Source organism: Porites lutea, chromosome 2 (assembly GCF_958299795.1).
Source record: "Porites lutea chromosome 2, jaPorLute2.1, whole genome shotgun sequence".
NCBI lineage: Eukaryota > Metazoa > Cnidaria > Anthozoa > Scleractinia > Poritidae > Porites > Porites lutea.
In genome coordinates this window covers 32,840,447-32,861,476 of record NC_133202.1, presented here as the reverse complement: position 1 = coordinate 32,861,476, position 21,030 = coordinate 32,840,447, and the positions used below count along the sequence as shown (strand labels likewise).

Genomic DNA, 21,030 nt, shown 5'->3' with positions numbered 1-21,030 from the left:
AACCGAATTTTTCTTCCTTCAGCAAGTCAATCACTTTTGGGGGTAGGCTCTAATAAAATCAAGGTATGAATTTACATGAACTCTGCCACTAGTACAATTTAGTAGTAACTGAAAATATACGTTCGTTCATCAATATGACACCAGCCTCATAGATTCAGACGCACCAGTCATGATCTCGTACTGATCTTTCCGACATGGTCATGCATGTCCTGCCATAAACTACTTCAAAGTCACCTTCTTCGGCACTTTCATCATCTGATCGGAATCATTCTTGTACTTTTATCTGGTTGCTGTATGTCCTGTATCTTGTTGTTGGCCTAAGTTTCAATCTATTTTTAATCCTTGCAATCCATTGCAACAGACGACGACAAACATTATCAATACCAAAATATAGCCTTGAACCATTATTTTTGGAATTCAGTTGGTCAATCACTTTTTGCACTGATGGGAGAGACATAGCTGAGAGTGCTGACAAAGGCATGAAAGTATTTGACACCGGACAATTCGACTTTTCGTGAGTGTAGCCCACTTCGAACTCGTAGTTCTTTTCAGCGGTTCCTTTACTGTGGTAATCTAAAGTACTGGGCGTAGTTCAAAGCACTAAATGTTTTGTGTCGAAGTGAGAAACCGCGTGTAGGTTTTCCACCTGCGTTGTCAGAAGTTTTTTGTACCTCGATACAGATTTTGTCAACATCCTCTTTCTCTTCCCTCAATGTTAACTTTTTCCGGACGTACCTTTTTCGCGTATTACAAAAGCATCATAAAGATATGCAAGGGTTTTGAATAATTAAACTGCTGGTGACTGTTTCAGAAAAGCAAAAGTTCGTGTTTAAACCGGCCTTTCTATTAAAAAAGTCTCACTAATTAGAACTTCAACCTCAATTGCAAAAATGATTTCTCGTAAGTACAAATTCCATGTACTTAAAAGAAAGGTTGTTGATTTCTTTGAACCCTCAGAAATTCTTTTTGGCCAGATCCAATGCTAAGAGTCACAGCTTTTTTATTTGGGTAGTAATGTTTAACTTGACGATCTTTTGGGTCCGTGAAAACAGTATTTTCCTTTTCCGAACACAGAAATCTTGTTAATCTTAGAAAACGAATTATTCGTTGAGTTGTCTACAACCAGCTCTTTGACTGACGCTTTATGATTGTCGGGTACGGCCCTGGTGCCTTTTGCACATAGTAATATAATGTACCACCTGGTCATCAGCGGGGCAGAAAAATGCCAGAAAATAGCATTTCTGTTTGCAAAACTTTGTTGCTTTTATCAACATTGATATAATATCACTTACGTTTCATTTATCAGTTAACTACTAGTTTCTTGTCCAATTATCAGTTAACTGTTAACCCCATTCGCGCACCCTCGAGGACAAGTAAACTCAACAATAAGTATCATCACGGACAACAACAACAACAACAACAATAATAATAATAATAATAATAATAATAATAATAAGTAATGGTAACAGGACTGAGTGGAGTCCAATTCGGTCTGTAATCATGCGTCGAGTGATTAACAAAATCGGGCCACCGCTTAGCGGAAGTCCGATTTGTTTAATCACGAGTATGATTACAGACAGAATTGGACGACACGAAGTTCTGTTACCAATTAATCATAAGTTTAACAAAAATTGTGATATAATAGGCTATTTTTTAAATCAAACACAAGAAATTCGAAATTTTGTTTTGCTAGCAGTGAAAAAAAAAAAAAGCCATTTAAGCGCGCGTGATGGCGCGTACTGTTCAATTACTTAGTCATGACGCGCACTGTCCTATTAAACTGTCCAATTAAGGTTGAAATCAGGGCGGTTGATAGCCAATCACGACGATGCAGCAAAAGGTAGCAAGAGTAACGCGAAACAAAATCCTCCCTCAACAAGTTTCGTTTACAATTTTCATTACATTTACTTCCCCAAAACCATCCCTAGTAAAATATATTATCTATGTAGAGCAGCCTTATACATAAACACAGCTGTGTCTTGAAGTCAAGCGTAACAAAAATTTATTATTGCTGGCCTCCAATTTAATATTCGAAAAGACTGTACCTCGAATCTCCTCACAATATTAGTGTGCGACATGTGTTACCACGCCAGGAAAGTTAATTCTTTTCCCTGTAAGGGTCAATTTAACACGTCAAGGAATTTCAGTCATAAATCAGGGAAAATTTAACTGTTTCAAAGAAGTCAGAAGGAGGTGACATATTCCTGCTTATTATATAGACACGAGTGTTTTACGGAAAATATAGCACTCGTAAAATTCATAAAAAACCACATCCGGGACCCGAGTGGTTTATTTCCCATAATCTCACACGTGAGTTTATCGGTGACGTAATTTCGGTATTTCCTTCCGAAATTTGTAGGCGTCTTGCAAACGCTGCCAAACATTACCTGAATGAAAATAACGAGCAAAAGATTCGTCAAGTTTACTGAAGAGGAAATTGCGTAAATGTTTTGGAGCCTCACTCTGTTGTTAATAAAGTGCGCCCTTGAGAAATGCGGTTAATATAGCTTTGTGATTTTTAAACTTTCTTTCTGTGTGTGGTATTTTTTTTTAATTATAATTTTTCTTTTGCAGTTTTCCAACAGCTTTCCCCTGCTCCTTACCCCGGCTGCCAGACTTCGACAAAAGACATACTTCAATCCACCAGATTACACGCACATGCACTCGAGAACTGACATAAATCAACATGGCCGCCAACTCATACGCAGTTCCAGTCCCAGCGCGGTCTTGATTATCACTCCCAGTCCCTCAGCAGAACTCAATGTTCTAAGTCCGAGTAATAACAGCCATCCCGTGAAGTAGTACAGGGATCAGTTAGAAGATTAGGCGAGATTCGGGATGAAAACAAATAAATCAAGATATTAAATAATAAAATGTTTTATACTGTGTCTTTGCCCGAACGGTACATCAGTTTTGCCCGAATAATACTATTATTTTTTTCCGACAGTGGGGGCTGCAGCCCCCCCGCCCCGTACGCTGATGATCTCACCTTCCAATATTTATAGAGCCTGTGTTGAAACCCACCCGCCATAAGCTACACAATTTACTCTAAATCTCTCCCCCTTCAATCCCTGACATTTTATGCCCCCCCCCCTCCCCTCCGCCCCGAGCTTCGCCAGGTTCTGCGATACACGTATTTCTAGTAATAATATCATTCTCAATTTATCAAGTGGGAGCGGTGAAAAGTCTTCACATCAACTACGGCCTCCCGGCTTCGAGATCTTTGGCGGGAAGTACAACTCTTTCTGTGCGGACAACCTCGAAACCATGCGATAGTACAAATAACAGCGAGAGTCCGTAATTATGGGAATATGAATTTGAATTTAGCTGCTATCCGTATTATCGGGCTAATTGCTCATAAAAGTAAGGCGTCCTTTAGGTGCAAGGTGATTTTATATATTATTACCCCCGCAGGGATTTCGCCCAGAGTCGAAATCCCGAGGAAGCACCCTAGTAACTCGCGCGTATATTAAGGACAGTACTTACAGTTCAAATATACAGTCAGTATACTAGAAAAAATCTCGATTTTCTCGAACAGGGGCCGCGAGGAATCGGTAGGTAATGATGACGTTTCTATTGTTTGCGCCCGCAAGTACGAAATGGTTAGGATGACGTAAAGACAGAAAATCCCGAAGGGACCGCTCAGGTAGATTTTGTGACATTTATTGTGCAGTCATACTTCGACAGTCTTTGCGTTACGTGTACGTTATCAGTGACATTCTGTGGAGCAGTTGTTTCAGTGAAAGTTATGGACCAAAATTTTAACGACACTCGTTAAGCGCAGAAGAAGTTATAAGGTGCGTATAACTGTGTATATATAAACACACGAGTTCACAAATCTTTCATTGGAAACCTTGCCAGACACTCTTTCTCTCTCTTTGACCGGAAGACTCAGCCCCAAACAAGCAAGACGGGTGAACAACGGCTAGCTTCTCACTAGCAGAACGATGGACGATGACAGAAATTCGCCGACAATCAAATTCTGTGCTGACTTATTCCCTGCTCACAGATGTCCTTCCGCTATAGAGTTTAAAATGAGACTAGAATGCGCGAATATGAATTGATTAAGCGTCCTTTTAATTCCTAAGGCTTCCTTTCCGGCAAATAAAATGAACTGAATGTAAAAAGTGAAAGAGAAATAGCGAAAAATTCAACATCTAATTAAATCTTTTCTTATGGTTTAGAATAAACTATTCTCGAAACTGAGAATGTTTTGATCAAAGCTCTGTAAATCGACCTGAAACTGTGCATGGTTCCTTGCGTTTCCTGTATTTATCTCACCTATTGTATGGAATATGTGTGAAAATCTTCCTTATGAATCGGTATATTTCAAAGAGCTACACAACGAGCAAGAATGCTATTGACCGATAATATACAGAGCGGGGGCAGCTGTAGTGTCAACTATTACTAGTATATATATAAAATGGTTTTAAAGTTTTACTAGTGGCACGCGGGTAACGAAGAATCCGGTTTCACTACCTGCGAGGATATGTCCAGAGATATAACAACATTTAAGTGTTTATTGCCATGAATAAGCGCTATAGTGATATTTCATAAAATCAAACAACACAAGCATAGGGCACAACACAGTGCCACAATCATTATCATAATCGAACATCATCATCATCATCATCATCATCATCATCATCATCATCATCATCAACATTGTTACTATTATTATTAAACGTTCTTTCATTTGCCCACGTCATTGTGCCACAATGACTACTTTTTTCCAAAGATAAACCTTATGAGAAGTGTTGAAAATATGGTTTTCGTTAAAGTTTCTAAAGATTTTCTGAGGAGCCTGTCACAAAAGCTTCCCCGTCAACCGGGAGTGAAGACTTTCCCCTCTTAATTTAATATGCCTTGACGCTATAAAATGTGTATTGCTTACTAGTTTCTTTATACTTGTAGAGACAATTTAACTGAAAATTTCGATAAAACCACTGCTCAGGAATTTAAAATGTGCACTTCCTGTTAACGTGGGTCGCTCAAAAAGGCCTTTACTTTAGTTCCCTACTAGCTGTGTACAACAACAGATCATACCTTTTGGTCCCGCGAGTCCCTGAGGACCCTCTCCTCCGTCCCTTCCTGGAGATAAAAAGGACGATTGAAGGGTTATTCAGCGTTGAAATAAGCATGGCTATCATATCCTGAATTTAATCTCGTACCCAGAGCTCTTAGGCAAGATCTGGTCAAATCCGTTTTGTACACGTGATCGCTTGTTAGCAATTTGACAGGCGATGAAATAGCGCATGGTTGACTTATAAATCCGATTATAACTCCTCAAAATCGCGACCGTTTTTCGACGTGCTAAACAACGAATATGATAGAGCCGTGACGTTTTCTCTTGCCAAACGTGGTAGAATGCACATAAGTATGAACCAACGAATTTGTTGCTGCAGTTTTTGTTCTATGTAACGTCAAATTCAACGCGACAGTCATATAGATCGAGTTGGAAACACATTATTATTATACTTATTATTACAGGACTGGTAAAGCTAAATAAATAATAATAAAAAAAAAAACTGTTCAACCTACAATTGAAAAGTAAACTAACCGGCAGGGCCTGGTTTCCCACGTGGACCGGGAGGTCCAGGTAATCCATCTCTCCCATCTCGACCTGAAAATTCAAGCGAAACAAGTATTCAATCTTAGATGCATATATGAAGAGACGGATCCAGACCTCGCTGCTCAACGTTGCTGCTCAACAAATAAGCCAAGCACCATGCGTTTACACAACTGCTCTTTAAAGGGGCTATTTCAGGCTACTTGCTATCTCTTTAAAAAGCTAGAACCTTTTTCGCAACTATTGAATTCCAAAAATAATGGTCCAGGTTTGTTAATTAAGACTACATTTAGGCACTGAAACTGTTTCCTGTCGTTTTTCGGTACGGATTGTTGGGATGGACATGGGCTAATTAACAATGTGATTTTTGCCGCTTATTTCATGCTGAGAAAAAAAAATCATTCAAGTGTAAAAACGAAGTCAGTATAGGCAACACATGACTTTTGCTAAAATGCTGCTTGTTCCAGTGAATTTTTTCTCTGGCGGGTAGATTATACCTCTGAGGGAAAACGTTTTGACGGCAGCAAATGTGATTTTTGCAGCTTATTTCATACTGAGAGGTGAAATGCAATGTTCTTCATTGCCGTTAAATAAGGGTTTTAGGTTGTTTAATTTTCTCCAAAGTGCCTCCCGGACCCGAATAATTGTAAGTGACTTTCTTTTAGTCCATGAATGTGACGGTTTCCTACGATGTTTTGTCACGCGATAACCCCCGTCACCTCGCTTTTGCGTTTCTCATCACTCGGTTTAGATTCCTGGTAACTGTCTCCAGCAAAGGCACAACAAATGAATATACATATAGGCGTCAATATAACTATTCAAAACATGTTCATGAGCTGTAAGCAAGTTGCTATTTCGAAATAAACCGAAACCTGTGGACATTGATAAGTTCGGGGGATTTTGACTTATATTTATGTTAAATCATGTCTTGTTTCGTAACGGGCACCTAAGTTACTAACAAATCTCTTGCTTATCACGTCAAATTAACACTTCAGAGAAAAATGAACATTAAATATTCTGAAATTAATTTCATACTTCCAAAAAGATCAGTAAAGTCAATAAAGGTCTTGTTATGTAGAGGGTGCCCGGCTTTGTATTCCTCAGTAGACAAGTTGAGCTTCTAGGCGTTAAAATAATAGAGTTTTTTCTGCGTAACGTCCTGCCTGTCTTAAATTTTTCAAAACACGAAACATTCTTGAAATAAAATTGAAGCAATTGACGAAGGAAGAAACATACGGTTAATACCATAACCTTTTCAGATTTATTCCATTATTTTTTTTTTTTCGCCTTGTATAAATTGACCTGAGATGTAGCGTGCTCTTTCCCCTTTTTTTTTAGAAGACGAGAGAAACAGGCTTCTGTTTTATAATCAGTCCTTTTTTGTAATCAGTCCATAAACTCCATTCCATTCCTCAAGTTTTCGCGGGATCATTTGCGGTCGACTTCAGGGATCACTTGTGGTCGAGGATCATTTGCGGTCCACTTTGGGGATCATTTGCTGTCTCGGGATCATTTGCGGTTCTGTACAATACGCTTAAGCGGAGGGAATTAGAATCAAAACACTAGAAGAACATAAATTTAATTCTCAAAACCACTTAATGAATGATTTACAAAGTACTTTCCTCATATTATCTACATCTTTTTTTCCTCTACTAAGTGCTGTTTCTCTTCTGGGATAACTTTGAAAATCGTTGCTTTTTAGCTTGAGGCTTCATGTTTGTGTTGTTGAAAAAGAAAAAGAAAAGAAAAGAAAACTGGCAGTGTTTTTCCTGCCTTCTGTCACGACACTTTCCACCATGCTTTGATCACGTGCCGTAATGTATCCCGAGCAGAGTACATTGCCTAATGCATCACGATCGGGATACATTTGATTTTAGTCAAGGCCATGTGACCAAGAATCAGCCAATGGCAGTCCCTGTTTAGTTGAGTGAAAGACTAGGAATATAACAATGGCTCATATAACATGATAGCTAAGCCAATCAGAGCTCTAGAATTGCATGATCTAATGATTTAATAGTCTTTAATAAAACAGCAATATCCGCGTGATGTATAGCCCCTTTAATACTACATATGGCAGCACAAGATGCCAAAAAACGAAATGATGTAACTGTGGGGGAATCTTGACAGCCTGGCAAAAACGTTTAAGCCTTGGGGCTTTGACCAAGTGATCACTAGATATTCACAGATAAACCCAAGTGCATAATGGAATCCCTTTCCCATGTGCTGGTTATTAATAACAGTGAGGCCGGGATTACAGGTAAGTATACCTTACTCAGTAGAAACCTTTGCGTACTGTCAACTACATGTACAATACCAGCAATTTATACGGTACAATAATAGGTTTCTTGTCAAACTGTTACCTGATCTTAAAGCAATTGTGCTACTATGATTGATTAACTCCTTGGATTTAACCATATTGCAGGTTATGAGACTAGGTGGTTTCCTGTGCCTAATTAATGCTTAATTAATTAACCAATGCAAAACTGTTTTAACCCACCGTCTACCAATTCAGCAACACCTCTCTTCCCAAGACACCCTCCCCCCACCTCACCCGCTGATAAATAATTACCCTTGTATTTACTGCTAACCTCGTAGTAGAGAACGACATCTTTCGCCAACCGTTTCGAAGTCATGTAATCTGAAAAAGTCAAATACAAACATTCTGAAACATAAAATCGAAAGACCAATTTGTCATTTACCGTGAAACGTACAAGAAACTACTTATTAATTTATGCACATTTCAGCAGGTCATTGAATTTACATTCCTCTAAATCGCCGGTCAGAACATTTACAGATTTTTTTTGTCTGTTTATAAGAATTTCTCAACTTAAACTCAAGGTTGAACTAGCGTCTAAGCCAAAATTCTGAATATGGTCCGCCATGACATAAACAAGGGATTACTTAAGAGGGAGTCTCCCTAAAGCCGGTCCAGTGCGTTTCGGGGCGAAAATCAATTTCCTTTAAACTTTGCTATTTTTTTAGGTCCAGAAGTAATTGAAACGGCATTAGTTTTTGAAAATATTTCAAAATAACATTTTTTGCTCGCGTGACTAAAATTGAAAGGCAGGAAATTATCTTATCAATAGAGTATTCTATTATATTTATTGCTGTTTTCGTTGACAAGCTACAAAATCAAAAATTGTGCATGCATAAATGCTTAGTGCATTAACAATAGCAACTTTTTTAGTTTTCCATTCAGGGTGGCATTTATAAAACAATTGGTTGTCCTTTGGGCTTTCACTTTGTTTTGTTTTATGTTTGCATTTATTATTTTTTTAAATATATTTCATATTTCCGGTAGCCTACCGACAAGTACTTTCGGGGTTGGGGATGGGGGCAGAGTGTGCTTGCTGGCACTAGGAGGCCCGATAGACTGTTTGTTGAGGAAGAAACACCCGAAACAGAACAGACGCGTTTACGCTGAGTACTTTGTTAGTTTATTTCAAGGACCCAATCAGAATATTACGTGATGTTTTTTAGAACTTTCTATAACAAGATAAGAACTTGATAAACAGGTTTTTGTCTTCGCGTTATCTAAGCAGTTTCAACGGCACCAGTGTGCGCTCTTTTGTCGTGGATCGATCTGTAACGGAGTTCTCTTAAGTTTCTGGTAGAAATTAAAGTTCAAGTTGCGTTTAAGATACTTGTGGTTTTCACACACGTTCAAGTGGAAACTTAACAGGTTATGGGCCCAAAACGTTACCACTGAGCTAGTCGCCGAGCTGAAATAGAGTCAGAGAACTGATTGATTGTGTACGTGGAATGCCCGCCATTTTATTCCTTGCTGTGCTGCCTGGTCCGGAGTTATTTTCAAGATGGCGCCAGAATCGAGAGTCGTGACTGTAGTCTCTTTAAATGGATTGAACTATGCTACATGGAAGGTACAGTACCGAATGGTTTTGTTGAAAGAAGGCTTATGGGGAACGGTAAGCTGTACAGAACAGTCTCCTGGCGTGAAAGATGAAAACTTCCCAAAATTTCTTGCTAGGAAAGACAAAGCGTTGGCGACGATCGTATTAATGTTCAACCGTCTCTACTGTACTTCAAATGAGGTATGGAAAAAGCTAGAAAGTCAGTTTCAGAAAAGAACATGGGCCAACAAGTTGCAACTGCGGCGTAAACTTTTTTCTTTGCGGTTAGAAGAGGACGATTCTGTACAGGAACATATTAAAGCTATGACGGAGATTTTTGATGAGTTGTCAGTGATTGGGGATCCTATTTCTGATGAAGACCGTGTTTTGCACTTACTGGCCAACTTACCAGAATCATATAATGTGTTGGTTACTGCCCTTGAAGCGAATGAGGCTGTGCGTAGGATGGAAGCTGTTACTGAGCGTTTGCTGCATGAAGAAAGAAAACTGAAGGAACGAGTAGGTTCTGAGCGAAGTAGAGAAGGAGCGATGATTGAAAGTAAAGACCAAAAGGAACAGGACCCAAGTACCATCACTGTGGGAAATTTGGCCAAATCAGGCGGAACTGTAACGAGGAGGCCAGGAGCAACAAGTTGAAGGTGAATAAGGCTGAAGTGAGGCGAAGAGATAGCAGCAGTTCAGATGGTGATTGTGTTGGGTTGATGTTTAACCAAGTGTTGTCGGCGAATTCCACTGGCCCCATGAATGGACGGATCGTGGATTCAGGAGCAACCTGCCACATGTGTTGTGACGATAAGCTGTTTGATGAGCTTCACAGTCTGAAACAGCCACTGGAAGTGATGCTGGGCAATGGATATGCAGTGGAAGCAACAGGACGTGGCACTGTTGCGTTGGAGTTGACCAAAGTAGGTAAAAAAGCTAGCAGGTGCAGACTGCATGAGGTTCTGTACGTGCCTGATCTGTCGTACAACCTGTTGAGCGTGTCAAAGGCGGCAAAAGCTGGAAAGGTAGTTAAGTTTACTGAGACTGGCTGTGAAATATTGGACTCAAACAAGAAGGTGATAGCTGTTGCTACTAAGGTGGGAAGCTTGTACCCCCTGAACTGTCAGGCTGACAATGAACAAACCAATGCAGCTGTTAACAATAGAAAAGAAACAAAGGAAGATACCTGGCATCGGTGATATGGCCACCTTGGAGTACGGAACCTGCAAAAGTTGGCCAAGGAAAAGCTTGTTGATGACTTTGATTTCAATGCGTCGCGAGAAACCTCTTTCTGCGAGTCGTGCGTGGAAGGAAAACACCACAGAAGTAGGTTCCCAGTTGATGGAGGCAAGCGATCAAGTGAACCCCCGGGGTTGGTGCATAGTGATGTGTGTGGTAAGATGAATGCAAAGGCCCTGAGCGGTGGAGAATACTTTTCTTACATTTATTGATGACAATGCCCGCTACATCTGGATATATGTCCTGAAACACAAGGATGAAGTCTGCCCATGTTTTCTCGGGTGGAAAGCTCAAGTGGAAAGGTCAACAGGCAGAAAGCTGAAAACTCTGCGCACCGACAATGGTGGCGAGTATGTCTCAGCAGATTTTGAAAAGTGCTTAAATAGAGAAGGAAGGGAAGACACCTTTTGAAACCTGGACAGGACAGAAACCAAGTGTGGGACACCTTAGAGATTTCGGGTGTGCTGCGTATGCTCATGTAGCCAAGGACGAGCGTCAGAAACTGGATACAAAATCAAGGAAGTGTTTTTTTTTTTATAGGCCGGGGAGGAAGGGTTACCGACTATATGATCCAAGGCGCGAAAGAGTCTTTTATAGCCGGGATGTCGTGTTCGATGAATCAAGCCGCGGGATCGAGAAGGAACAAAGTGTCCCAGAAAGAAGCAGTGAGCGGTGTGTGGAATTGGACTTTCACGATGATGAGAAACATGTAGCTGATAAAGAACACACAACTGAAGAGAGAGCAGAACCAGTGGTGCGAAGATCAAACCGGAAGAAGAAAGCACCTGATTACTATGGAGACTGGGCAAGTGTCACTAATGCTGAGTTAACTGAGCCAACGACCGTTAAAGATGCATTGAGTAGCTAGGATAAGGCGAAGTGGATGAGTGCAATGGAGAAGGAAATTGAGTCCCTCGGAAAGAATGATGTTTGGAGGCTGATGGATTTGCCAAAAGGGACGAAAAGCTGTCGGAAGCAAGTGGCTTTTCAAGATCAAAACTGATGCCAAGGGATCTGTGGGACGTTTCAAAGCACGGCTTGGTAGCCCAGGGTTTTTCTCGGAAACCTGGAATTGATTATGATGAGACATTTTCCCCTGTAGCCAGATTTGAATCAGTCAGAACAGTTATTGCGTTGGAGGTGCAAAATGATTTGAAGCTTCATCAGATAGATGTTACAACTGCATTCCTTAATGGTGATTTAAAAGACGCGGTGTATATGAAACAGCCAGAGGGTTTTGTGGTTAACGGTCAAGAGTATTTGGTCTGCAAACAAGTTGAAACGTAGTGTCTATGGTTTAAAACAATCATCAAGGTGCTGGAACTCAGTGCTGGATCAGCACTTAAAGAAGCTCAGGTTTGTTCTATCGGTTAGTGACCCGTGCATCTATGTAGCCTCAGAAGGAGAGATGTTCATGATTGCCCTTCACGTGGATGATTTAGTGCTAGCTGCAAAGGGTGACAAGCGCATCGGGGACGTAAAGAAAGCTCTCGATAGTTTGAAGTGAAGGACATGGGAGAACTACACCATTTTCTGAGAACCAAAGTGTTGCCGAAAAAACAAAATGGAGACATTTGGATTGAACAGCCAGCCTACACCCAAAAGGCCATGTGCAAATTTAACATGGACAATGCTAGGGCAGTTGATACCCCAGTAGACGCTAGCTCAAAACTTGTTAAGATGAACGAAGACTCGGAAAGCACTGACAAAGAGCAGTTTCAATCCCCGGTTGGAAGACTTCTGTACCTGTCAACTATGAGACGACCGGATATTACGTATGCAGTGAGTGATGTGGCCAAGTTTTATGCAAATCCTGTCAAGGAACACTAGACTGCAGTCAAGCGTATCATGCGCTATTTGGTTGGAACAATGTAATTAGGACCTCTCGATAACAAGAATGAGTTAAAGAGTTGTGTAGGATTTTCGGATGCTGACTGGGCCGGAGACCTAGATGATCGCAAATCAACTTCCGGATACATATTTCAGCTAAGCGGTGCAGCAATTGGCTGGAGAAGTGAGAAAGAGGCAACTGTTGCTCTCTCGACCGTGGAAGCCGAATACATAGCCTTAGCAAATGCAGCGCAGGAAGCTGTTTGGGTGCGACAACTCCCGACTGATTTAAGAAGCAACCCAGAAGAAGCAACAAGGATCTATGAAGACAACCAATCAGCGATTTGCTTAGCCATGTAAGAACCCTCAGTTTTACGGGCGCGCAAAACACATTGGAATCAAGTATCATTTCGTCAGGGAACAGATAAGGAAGGATATGTGGAGCTTAGCTACTGCCGTACAGAAGAAATGGTTGTGGATATGCTTACTAAAGGCCTGGGTCGTGAACAGCTCAGGAAATTACGAAAGATGTCTGGTTTGGATGAGATGCCATCTTGTTCCACCTGCGAGTGAGAAGGAGTGTTGAGGAAGAAACACTCGCAATGGAACAGACGCGTTTACGTGGGTACTTTGTTATGACTATTTGTCTATTTCAAGGACCCAATTACAATATTACGTAATGTTTTCTTGAACTTTCTATAACAAGATAAGAATTGTATAAACAGGTGTTTGTCTTCGCGTTATATAAGCAGTTTCAACAAACCAGTGTACCCTCTTTTGTTGTGGATCGATCTGTAACGGAGCTCTCATAAGTTTCTAGCTGGTAGAAATTAAAGTTCAAGTTGCGTTTAAGTAACTTGTAGTTGTCACAGACGTTAAAGTTGAATCTTAACACTGTTTCACAGTCCTCTATTTTTCCGTAAAATCGTCGGCATCAAGCACATTCTGTAACAGGTGGCGATCTTGGTCTCAAATGCACCGGATTTAGCCTGGGGATGACTATGAATCTACTTTTGGGACAGCGGACTCAAGAAGGCCGCACATCTGGACGATCTTTAATGATGGAAAGGTAAGGGATGGTGAACAGTCTAGTGGCCCGCAAACAAACATCCCCCCTTGCTATTATTCTGGACTAAATACTGTATTGTATACCGTTTCTGGTTGGACTAACATATTGTACACTAGCTAATAATCACTAGTAGTTTTAGGCAGGGCTAAAAGCGCAGAAAAACAAAAATAAAAATCGTGTAATTCTAACCGCTGACAGCAACGAGAAACGCAAAAAAAAAAAGAATCAAAAGGGCTTAAGAGCGAAAAAAAAAACTCGTTTTTTTTAACATTTCTTTGTCATTGTTTTGCACGACTTAAACGTACGTGAAACTTCCTAGTTGCACGTTTTATGGAGGAAAAGTCGTGTATGTTCCTAAGTTCCATTTTTTTTCACTGCCGCTCATTTTAACCTAGCATTTCTCATTTTCTCATCGCAGCTTTGAAATTTTCATGTTTTTTCTTCCAATGAACTTCGTCTCCTTTTTTTTTTTTTTTTTTTTTTATCTTTCGCCCCAGCTCTTTCTCTGTTATCAGCGTCATTGTAGTGGTAGTAGGGGGTCAACAGACGTACGCACGGTCACGTGATTACCAAATTTTCTCGCATCTACGGGTTACCAATTTTTCCATGTTTCGCACGCGCGAGAGCTTCTCTAATACTCATTCTCTATAACGAAAAGTGGTTAATTATTAATAGCGCCATATTTTCAATTTCTTTTACCGTTTTTGCCGAAATACACATATTAACCCTTTTCGGACGGCGAGGGACGTAAACGACCCATATGGAATGATGTAGGAACACATCTACATTTATCCCTGGACCCATTTAGCTTTCAGTTTAAGTTGAATAAATTGGTAAGCAACAACGTCAGCAAAGATGTATCTTTCCAGCGATACCTCGTTTTGGATATTCTGTCCCATCCTGACAGAGTTACACTCATAAAAAAGGTAAAATTTAGGGGAAAAATCCACTGCCAATTTCGCTGCTTACATACTACTCTTTGAAAATTAAATTTGTCCCTTTCCTAAAAAGTTAGCCAGCCACAATTCCACGCAAAAGAAAGACGATAAAGTGGGCAACAAAACCACCAATACAGAAGGAAAAGAAGGAAAAAAAGAAAACAAACAAAAAAAGAAGCCGTTTAATTACTTCAGGCTAGTCGGAAAATATGCTTTTTTTCTTGCAAAACTCGCTTTTAGCCATTCTTACGCTAATTAGCCGAAAACCAGTCCAAAAAAGAGGAACTGGTGAAAAATAATGTTTTTTCGCTTCTCGCCGGTCGTCACCAAAGGGTTAAGCTGGCGATTTTAAAGTAGGGCAGTGAATTGATAGTGAGTCCGAGGAAGAAAAATGAGTAACAATAAGAAGGGTACAAACTGACCGAGGTAGAGTCGTTTTCCTTCTTCTTGCGTCTTTTGCGACAGTCTTTTCACTACACAAGAGCACTCTACAACCATTTCAGTTATCTTTTGAAGAAGATCAGATTTCGAGGTTCTTGTGCCAAATGAAATCACAAAATGCTTGTAAATTTCCCCAAGCAAATTGCTTTTGAACGAAAAAGAGTTGATTTCTGTGAGCCATCTAGCAAAGATTTTGTTTGAAAAATATTTCGACAAAAATCGTTAAATTTTTGTACTTTTAAGCCACTCGGCTTTGGTAAACATTCGTGTGCGATCTACGTTGCGAGCTTTTCGCCCTTCAAGGGGCACCTCTTCAGTCAAAAATGGTATACTAAAGGGTAATGGATTGGTAGATCAGGGCCGTTCGAGTCTCCCAGTATAACACTTTGTTGAGTAGCCCCCCACCCCCCGTGCCCGATAAGGCGGAAAGCTAAGTTCGCTAATCACAAATGTTGTTGTTGTTTTTTATTTTGCTGTTCTCGTTGACGTCACAGGTTAGCATCACACGATTTTATTTTTTGCTGGAGTACAACTTCAAGTATATCAATGAGATCTGCGCTTTTAGCCCTGTCTCAATTTATATATCAGTTCAGTGATTGTGAAAGAAATCGAAAGCGCTAAGCGAGGTAAACCACCAGGCCAGTTCAGTAAATGCAGGGTAACCTAATTTCAAAGATACGGTTTTCATGCAGTGTCACGCCATTCAAAATAGATCAACGTAAAAATCAAAACCGTTCAATAGATAAAGTCCAGAATCTTGGAAATGAAAGGAGGTACATATACAAAGACCCTCATCAAGATTCAGGTCAGAGGAATATTACGTATACCAGATATCCGAAGAAATGTTTTACCCAAACTTATAGGGATTTGTATGGAGACGCCATGCTGACATGCTCACCTGGATGAGCTCCAACACAGCGGACGGAAACCAACCGAAACATCTGTTACCGAGTTTTCCAACAAAAGCGTGAATTTATTCTTCGAGAAACTCATAAACATTAAAGTAATACTTTTTCTAATACATGAACTGTTTAGATAGCAAAATGTCCTGAAATAAGTCATTTTTTTAAACCTACATGACAGCTCTCTTAGCCGTCATGTAAATGCCACGTCACGCAAAAGCTTAGAAATTCAAGTGTACTCTATCACAAAACCAAGAACCCTTTTGAAGCTAAAATTTGTATGAAAATTAGTTTTCAGCTGCTCTAATGCATCGTAGAAGTAAAATATCAGTAGGATCTATAGTTTTTTAGTTTGAATTTTAGTGACGTCATGTGAAAACCAACAATTTGTTCTAGAATAATAGCAAGGGAGATGTTTGCTTGCGGGCCACTAGACTGTTCATTGTCCCTTATCTTTCCGTAAGATCGTCCAGATGTGCGGCCTTCTTGGGTACACTACCCCAAAAGTAAATTTCATTTCCGGATAGTCATCCCTAGCCTAAACCCGGTACATTTGCACTGGACGAAAAATTGAATTTAATGATATTTGCCTCAAAGACAAATCTAAGACAAATCTGATGTCAGATTTGTCCACCCATCAAATGTCCCAAATGTGAGACAAATCTGTTGTCACATTTGTCTTGAGGAAATGTGAGACAAATGTGATTCAAATATGCCATTATATTTGCCCTTGTACAAAGATATCGTAAAACAAGACAAATACGAGAAAAATAATTTTTTGGCTTCTCGTTCCAGTAAAATCGCTATATGATTTTCTGAATTGTTTAGAAACAAGGCTATTGTTTGTCTCATTAATTAATTAATTTATTTATTTGGTTGTTTTTGGCTCAATGGGTAACCCTTGTCAAGTACTCGTAGATGCATGTAGGTGTAGATATGTAGAAATTGCAATGAGGGATTTTCTGGCTAGCTATTATTGCGCCTTACTCAGACTGGATCAATGCTCCGATCAACTTACCGTACTTTATATGCTGATTAAAACGTTTACAGAGGCTCGTTATATCGAGGTTCCACTGTATTCAAGTCAAGTCAAGTCAGAGTCAACTTTATTTAGGCAGAGTGGCCCTATCAGCCATTGGCTGGTATCAATAGGGGCCCTGCGTAAATTACGACTACACGATAAAAATTTAAAAATTAAAAATTACTTTAACTGAAGTGAATAAAAGGGAATAAAAGGGAAATTAAAAATTACTTTAAGTGAAGTGAATAAAAGGGAAATTACCGTCTCTTCATAAAAATGACAATTTGTTTATATCCATGTATTAAAAAGGAGTCTTTTGAAGTTTTGGCGTATGCTAGGAAGTTACCTTGCGTTGCAAGTGTGAGGCTCACTAGCCTTTTTTATTACCAAGATTGGAAAGTTGGATTAGATGTAAAAGGAAAGAATCCTCCTCCCTTTGACTCCTTAAAACTGATGAGTTGTCAGTGTTTTGATCATTATGCTGTGCCACTGAAAATATGAAAGTTCAGATCAACTCTAGTCAAAAGACCAAAATTATTCAGCCATATCATCAGTGGAGTCTTTTTTGCACTACCACCCTACACTATAGGGTCTAAACCACATCACCATATATACCGCTAGACATAATGAAAGGCCAAGGGACTAGAAAAAATGTTCTTCGTTATTTCGGAGTCCCACTGTACAATCACTGAACTCTTTATATCATGTTTAAGCAATAACAAATAAAAGATAAATAAGTAAATAAGTACCGTGACAATTTTGAAAACTATACTTTTTTTTAATAATATAAAGAATACTTTATTAAAATCTTATAAAAACTACACACAAAATTTCAGTAAAATATTCATATGAAGAAAACGTCCATATCAATAGAGTTATAAAAAATCAATTCAAAAGTCCCAGTGGATGGCGTAAAAGTCAATGCGCTGATTTTAATAAGATAAGGTCCTGATCCATGAGGCGAGATATAAATCTATTGCTGTTAATTTTCCGTACCAATTTCCCGATAAAAAGACCTAACTATAGAAAAATAATAATAATTATACAGTGAAACCTCCATTGAGCGTACACCTTCGGGACCTTCCCAAGCGTCCTCTTAAAAGAGGGTGTCCGCTTAACAGGGTTTGTAAAAATTGCGCAATGTTTAACTTGTTGTTAAGGAAGCTAAGGAAGCCGTGCTGTACTTTGTGCAAGACTCTCGGTATAATCTACAGTTTATCGACAGCTAAATGTATTGATTTACCTTTATTAATCGACTACAGCACGTTTTTCAAGGACGTAATCCAATACTACTATTGTTAATTCGGTCCGCTGTCCGCTTAATAGAGGTTATTAACAATAAAAATTAGCCAAATACAATTTATTTTAGTGTCCGCGTCCGCTTAACAGAAGTGTCCGCTGAATAGGGGTTCGTTATAAAGGGAATTATAAGACGTAATTAAAATTTCGGGACCCGGTTTAGTGTCCGCTGAATAGAGGGTGTCCGCTTAATTGGGGGGTTCGCTTAATAGAGGTTTCACTATAACAAGAATTATAGTAAATATCAGTATTACGTGAAATCCATTCCAGAATTTATGCTTAAGTCCAGATAAGCGCTGCTGATAAGTACACCCTATTCTCTAATCCCTTCATCTTGATCGTCTTTTTGAATGAACGCGCGCGCGAATGCACGAAAAGTACTCGCGTTCAGATATTGTGACGTTAAGTTACGTCAGCGATTGAACGCCAATCAAATGTCCACAGCTACACGCGCGGTATGTTTGATCACCCTTTTGACAGCGTCTTCAGTTCATTTCGTAAAGTTCTTTGTCAGCTTGGCCCTTAGTTTTCGTTGTCTTTAGACTCGTATTTTATGGTTCAATCATGGCTACAAGCATTCCTGCTGAAGAAAGACAACTTTTCCTGATGGAAAACATGAACAGGAGACTAGATTCTATTTTAGAGAGCCAGAAGAAACTGAAAGAAGCAAACGCAGCAGTTCAGCAAGATAACGTAACTAGCAAAACAGGAGCGACTAAATAACAGCAAACGCGGCTCAAAACTGTCACGCAGAGAATCTAAAGGAGAAGTTCCAATGGATTTAAGGGTAGGTTTACTTTCTTGTTGCTTTGATGATATAAGAAATGCTTTTGATCGTGAGAGTTTGTGCTTATTCTTTGGAGCTGAACTGATAGCGTGTCTTCAAAGGCGCCGACTTGCCTGCGTTGTATCAAACATCACAGGAACCTACAACTTAGCTTATTAAAAGCGCCCAATTTTTGAGGGACAATGTTAGTCTTTGAAGTGGGGCCTACAACTTTGCTAAAAGCGCCCAATTTTTGAGGGACAATTAATGTTAGTCTTTGAAGTGGGGCCTACAACTTTGCTCAAAGCGCCCAATTTTTGAGGGACAATGTTAGTCTTTGAAGTGGGGCATATTTATTTCTTCTTTAAACAAAACGAGATCGATGGCCTGGAGAAAGTTGCTGTTGGAAGCAACCAAATACATGTATATTATGGATGATTATGGTTATCTCAAAGCAGAAGTCCTTATCAGGCCAGGGTTATATGCTTCTGTCTCAAAGCTTAAGTTTAAGCTTATCTAACATTGCACTTTATTTGGTAAATTTACAGCTATAATTTTTGTTTTGTTTCCAACATGCAGAAAGATGGCTGACAAAAAACATGACAAGTGGCTCTAAAGTGGAAGAGGAGTATGTTCACAAATTTATGTTTTATTTTTTTACCTCATGAGTGTTAAAATGTTTTTCTAGCCAAATGGCTGTGCTCAAAGAAAATTTGAAGGGACTGAGTCCATTGCTATGAAACTGTGAAATCCACACTGCTCAAGATATGGTTCCTATGAAAAACGTTCTTTTAGTCTGGGTTCAAATGTCGAATTTCACTTGAGCCAAACTTAACGCAAGAGTTAAATGCATGTGAAGTGCAACGTTTGAATCAATTAAATTAAATGCGATGTTTGCCCTATCTGCGACTGAAACAGTCGAAGATTCGACTAAGGTTCAACTTTTGATTCAAACGTCGCATTTCACATGTGCCAACTTAATACATGAATTTTGGTAAATTATTATTATATTACTGGGAATATTGACTTTTAACAGAGTTAAATTCAACAGAGTTCAGGGAGTTAGATTTGACGTGTAAATCAAATGCCACATTTAACTATTTAAGTAGACTAAATTAGGAATAAAGTTCTGCGCATGTGAAATTTGACATTTGAACTGGTCCTTAGACACTCAGGATTAAAAGTCAGTTGCCATGGGTGACCTGGAGAGCACAGCCTCAGGTGTTGTTTACCTTAAGAATCTTATCCCTCATGCCAGAGCTATGGCAAAGCCCAGGTTTGAGAGTGGGATATCCGAGAGGCCAGCAGCTGACGGTCCATCATGAGCCATATTCAGGCCACTTCTCAGTCAAGGCCTAGGCCCAGTTGTTCAAAGGCTTATTAGAACCCACACGGGGATAAATTTTTAAATAATTTGGTTTCCTTTTTCATTCGTTCAAAAACATTTTCACACTTAATGTGCTCTCCTTTTTTAGAGCATCCAATCATCAAATTGCAGACAAAAAGAACTTTTAAAGTGAATTTGTTTATAAGCTTTCCTATCTCAACTCAAAGTTTGCATAAACCAGCATTACACAACCTGGCCTGACCTTGTTTATATGAATTTAATGAGAAAGAGAGTGGAGATAATAGAAAAGTATATGTTATTAGTAGTATGAGGCTACCTTCCAGAGAAGATAATCAACTGTGGCATTTTTTTGTCTTAATAGGGTAGCTTAATTTATCATATACATCCGGGGTGCAAAGAAAGTCAGTTTTACAGCCTGCCATTCTGGCAAGCTGTAGCTACCCCGTACTAGCCTACAAGTCATTTCAACTAGCCCCCAAACCCTTTTTGATTAGCAGGATTGATTACAATCCTTTGGTAATTTGAATTTCTCCAAAAAACAGCACTTGCCCATCAGGCGAGTTAAGAACAGAAATCACTAGCCCGATAGCAAAATCCACTAGCCCCGGGATATCGGACACGACTTTCCTTGCAGGCTGACATCACATAAAAGTACCAACTTTGCTTTTCAAAGACAAAAGAAAACTTTTCAATGACTCTCTCGAAGATGTGAAGCCAAAAGAAAATCAGGCTTAGGTTTACCTTCTTGTTTATT

At 39.5% G+C, this 21,030-nt stretch overlaps 1 protein-coding gene across 1 annotated transcript in view; it reads right to left on the bottom strand.

Annotated features, from left to right (window-relative positions):
- The window catches only part of LOC140928380 (uncharacterized), a 39,445-nt gene that overhangs the window by 9,793 nt on the left and 8,622 nt on the right, over positions 1–21,030 (bottom strand). The window contains exons 3-5 of the mRNA XM_073378119.1: positions 8,158–8,207; positions 5,561–5,623; positions 5,047–5,091 (exon numbers count right to left, since the gene is read on the bottom strand). Coding sequence (XP_073234220.1) covers positions 5,047–5,091; positions 5,561–5,623; positions 8,158–8,207 — 158 coding nt within the window. The remainder of the gene's footprint in view (positions 1–5,046; positions 5,092–5,560; positions 5,624–8,157; positions 8,208–21,030) is intronic.